The sequence below is a fragment of the Sciurus carolinensis genome, chromosome 2 (assembly GCF_902686445.1).
Source record: "Sciurus carolinensis chromosome 2, mSciCar1.2, whole genome shotgun sequence".
In the NCBI taxonomy this organism is placed as follows: domain Eukaryota; kingdom Metazoa; phylum Chordata; class Mammalia; order Rodentia; family Sciuridae; genus Sciurus; species Sciurus carolinensis.
Genome location: NC_062214.1, coordinates 121469962 through 121474612, shown reverse-complemented (window position 1 = coordinate 121474612; position 4651 = coordinate 121469962). Strand labels below are relative to the sequence as shown.

The window sequence follows — 4651 nt, the reverse complement described above, 5'->3', positions numbered from 1 at the left end:
AAGCAATAAAACTGTTGGGTGTAACTCTTCATCAACATTTTCAATAATAATAGTTACAAAACATTTTTAAGTAGCTTTATGAATTTTTGTTGGTCATTTGCTTCTCAAGGATATGAATATTTATCTTTTAGTAAATTTCCACCTCAAAAGTATTTGAAATAGTATTTGTAACACTTACTACTGTCTATGTAATTCATTCCAGTGGGTACAGAATTAGCTTTTGAAACTTTAGCCCCACAAGTATTTGGTGATAAGAAATTAAGTTTTGATATAAATGTCAGATTGTTCAAATTTTGTAGTGGGCATAAATCAATCAGCTGTATATAGTTATATTTTTGTGAGGAATTTGTTAAATCTCTATGACAGGAAATAATGTATATTTTCAAGTTATGAGAGTATTATCATATATATCCTTTTTCCTAGCAAATTTGTGTCTGATTTTGCAATTTTCCTTTCTTTCTATCTTTAATCTATGCTTCTGAGTCCTCAGTAAAAGGGAAGGAAAAATAGTGCTCACACTAAGGAGATGGATTTTGTTACTCACCTTACTCTCCTTGGACAAAACTTGACATTTTAAAGGCTAAAAGGAGATGAGATGCACAAAATGAAACAATGCCAAAAATAATCATGGAGGGAGGGGAATTATTGTTCTACCATCCAGCTTGAGGAGTATTGTCAATTTGCTTAGAGATCAAGATAAGTAATATTGGCGTTCACTACTGAAGGTTTAATTTTGCATTCACTCAGCACTAACAGTCCAAAGGTGCACTTTACTTACGCATGTATGCAAATGCAATTTATTGCCATCTTACAAATATATATACACACACACATACATATATACATATATGCATATATATGTAGAGAACAATAAAACTGTTGTGGGTAACTATTATATGTATATACAAATATATATATTTGTATACACACACACACACACACACACACACAAAGAGGGAGAGGGAGAGAGAGAGAGAGAGAGAGAAGGCAAGAGAGACATTTGTATTTTTGATGGTCAAGAGACTAATATTTCAAAGCTTATGGATTTTATAGCATCCATTGATACAATTTAAACAAATATTTCCTTAAGATATATGGAACAGTCAAAGCTTATTATATTTGAATCTAAGTTTGGGTTTCCATCCACTTCAGTTAATCCACTTCTGTGTGACTCTATATTGAACATATTTTTTCCTAATCTCTTCACTTTACTAAATACATTCTATTCTATGATAGATTTTAATGCTGATAAATTGTAAGCCTGGTTTTGCATCCAAATCATCATGCCAGTTTTATTACACAGCTCTCAATGCAGCTTCTCTCATGAAGGTTGGCTCAAGATTCATTTTAGAGGGAGAAGTTAAATTTTGATTTTATTATCCCTTAGGAGGTTCCATCAGGACATGAAATCATTATACATAGGACATACAAACGGTAAGAGTATGTCAGATCATTTGTACTGGACTGCAATATCAGTTCTCCATCATCTTCCCAAGCATGATTTAATTTTTGATAGAAAATGTAATGATTGTGAGTTTCATGCTCAGATTTTTTTTTCACTTACTAGTGTATATAACCAAAATATCAGGTGAAACAGCAATCATTGTTTAGAATTTCACCTTGCTTCTCTGCTTTCTTTACTCCATTCTTGTGAAAGTACTTTCTAGGCAAATCATTTGGATAATAATTCCATCTAATGGACAGGAAAGTCAGGATACAGTTATTCCTTTGGAGATATATTGCTCTTCATATTTAAACAAGATTCCTCCTTGCAATCAAACCTTTCAATGTTAAATATAAAGAATATCAATGTGCATATCAAATTCTAAAAATTTAGTCTCCTTTCTCCTCCCATTAACTGTAATCTGCTTTCTGCAGGTTATTTTGGAGGACATACTGAATGAAATGGATGGAGGAAATCAGTCCACAGTGTCAGAATTTGTGCTTCTGGGACTTGGCCACTCATGGAGTATTCAGTTCTTACTCTTCGTGATATTTTTGTTGCTTTATCTGATCATTGTATCTGGAAATATTGTCATTGTGACCTTAATCATCACTGACCCTCATCTCCATTCCCCCATGTACTTCTTTCTGGCCAACCTGTCCTTCGTTGATATGTGGCTTTCCTCAGTCACCACTCCTAAGATGATCTCAGACTTTCTCAGGGAGAACAAGACCATTTCCTTTGCAGGTTGCATGTGCCAGATCTTCTTTGCCCATTTCATTGCAGCAAGTGAGATGGTGCTTCTGGTGTCCATGGCCTACGACCGCTATGTGGCCATCTGTAAACCACTTCACTACTCCTCCATTATGAGCCTGCAAAGATGCACTGGGCTGGTGGTTTCTTCCTGGACCGCAGGCTTTGTGCACGCCATGAGTCACCTGGTCGTGATAGTGCAGCTGCCTTTCTGTGGCCCCAGGGATATAGACAGCTTCTTCTGTGATATGCCTCTGGTAATCAAGTTGACCTGCATGGATTCCTATAATTTAGACATGTTAATGAATGTGGACTGTGGGTTTGTGGCTGTAACCTGCTTTATCCTCTTGCTGATATCCTACACATATATTCTTCTCAGTGTTCTCCAGAGCTCTAGAACTGGTGCATCTAAGGCCCTCTCCACCTGCAGTGCCCATGTCACAGTGGTGGTGATCTTTTTTGTGCCCTGCATCTTCATCTATGTGTGGCCACTCAACATCACCTCGCTGGACAAATTTCTTGCTGTGTTTTACTCTGTTTTTACACCACTCCTCAATCCAGCCATTTATACGTTGAGAAATAAAGAGATAAAAAAGGCTTTGAAAAGATTTAGGAGTTATTATGTAGGTTCTCAGGAAAAGGTTTAATGCCCAGAAACTTACTGCATTTACTTTAACTTGACAATACACTGACCTTATAATATAGTTTGAAATTCGGGAATATAGTTTGCAGCTATAAATAGTTCCAGTCTCCAGATACATGTATAGATTTGAGACAATTCAGAGATTTTAAATGTTACTAATCAACCAGTGTTGTGAATTATTTCCCTAAAATCCAATCAAGAATAATCCTTTATTATGAAGAAATCTTCTTGTCAGTCTTTCTGCACCACTAATAATATGAAAAAGACCCTGCAAACCTAGTGACTTTAGTCTTCATCCATATGGCAGCATGTGTCAACACAGGACACCAAATCAAATCTCATTGTGTGTGTACCACATTAGGAGTGTCTGCTAGAATGTTGTGGATTTTTCTTTATGGGGCATGAAAACATTCTAAAATTAGATTGTCATGTTTGTTCACAGCTGCACACACATATAAGTGAATTTCGTGGTATGGTAATTCTATCTCAACAATATTGTTAAAAAAAAATCCAATTCTAGGAGCACTCCCGGGATCCTGTCAATTCATGAAAGTTATTTCTTGCAATTGTTTCAGTGTGCAGGCTCTTGCCTCCCTTTTCAGGCCTAGCATGGCCCAGGTGATTTGCTGAGACTTTAGTTATTATCATCTTGGTGAGAAGTCAGGTGAGAACAACAGTCTTGTGTTGACTGAGCTTCTTTGACAGGGTTGTAACAGTGGTCCACTTGGCCTTTGGAATACAGCTCTGAGGCTTATTTTTTAAAGGAACATGTTTTCCTTTTCCTTTTCTCCCTCTCCTGCTCCCTAGCATGGGAACAGGGAACAAGATTACCTTGAGTTATCTGTGCTCCACAGGAAGGAGATATCTGCCAGAAGATCTAGGAAGTGAATATCTCCCAAATTAACAAGTGAATGTCAACACACCATCAGGGCACTGGGGACCCCTGTCAGGGTGCACTGGGAATGTAACCTTTGAAGGGGTCTTTTAAAATCCTCCTGTTCCTCCTGATGGACCGAATCACTGCCTCTGGGACAGGAGTCCCCTATGTTTCTCCTTTGCTAGCAAAGCAACAAAACTTCTTTTTCCTTTTTCTCAAAACCGTGTCCTTGTTATTGAATTGGCATTGGGGACAAGGACCAAACTTTTGGTTACAAATTTGGTACTCCAGGTGGGACCCGAGAGCAGCGCCTACTCTGGGTTTCTTGGGCAGACCTGGCTCTCCAAGCAACCACACTTCCATGCTGAAGATGTAAGCTGAACTTTTTGAGAGCTGACTACTGGAAAGTTAGATGGGAGCATGTGCCTTGGGGTTGAACTAGAGGAGCTATCCCTGTAAGTAAAGGGAAGGACTGAGGAACTCCCAGCAGCTGCTGAAGCCCCCTTTGCTTCTGAGAACCCCTGTCTTCCTGCCCTGCACTGTAAGGACTGCTTCATCTTAGTCTACTTTGAGAAAAAGGAAACTGATTGCAGTAAAGTCGTGACACCTTGGCCATTTGGTAAGCTCCCCTGGTGTGCACATCAAGACCCTTGATTTTACACATCTGGCTCCGCCCTTGTGGGAACATCTGGTCCCTTTCTGTGGAGGCATCTGTGGAGTCACTGGTGTAGAAGTCACGGTTAATTGGGAGTTGGGAACTTGGGGGAATTTTCCCCATCTGGGCTGTCTGTTTTAAAGGTTTCCATCTGTTGGCCATGATCATCTCTATTCATCTGAATCTATGTTTTTTGTTTGCATTTGTTTCTAGCCCCTTAAGACATAGCAAAACTGCATTGATCCTATGGATTGTTTCTTCGGAAAGATCTTGGCTGAA

General features: G+C 38.7%; 1 protein-coding gene across 1 annotated transcript; it reads left to right on the top strand.

Moving 5' to 3' along the window:
• The first annotated feature begins 1902 nt into the window (after nucleotides 1-1902).
• On the top strand, nucleotides 1903-2844 carry LOC124976466 (olfactory receptor 4K3-like). Its single transcript, XM_047539335.1, has one exon. It carries the CDS (start codon nucleotides 1906-1908, stop codon nucleotides 2842-2844), a length of 939 nt encoding a protein of 312 aa, XP_047395291.1. The 5' UTR covers nucleotides 1903-1905.
• Nucleotides 2845-4651: the final 1807 nt, after the last annotated feature.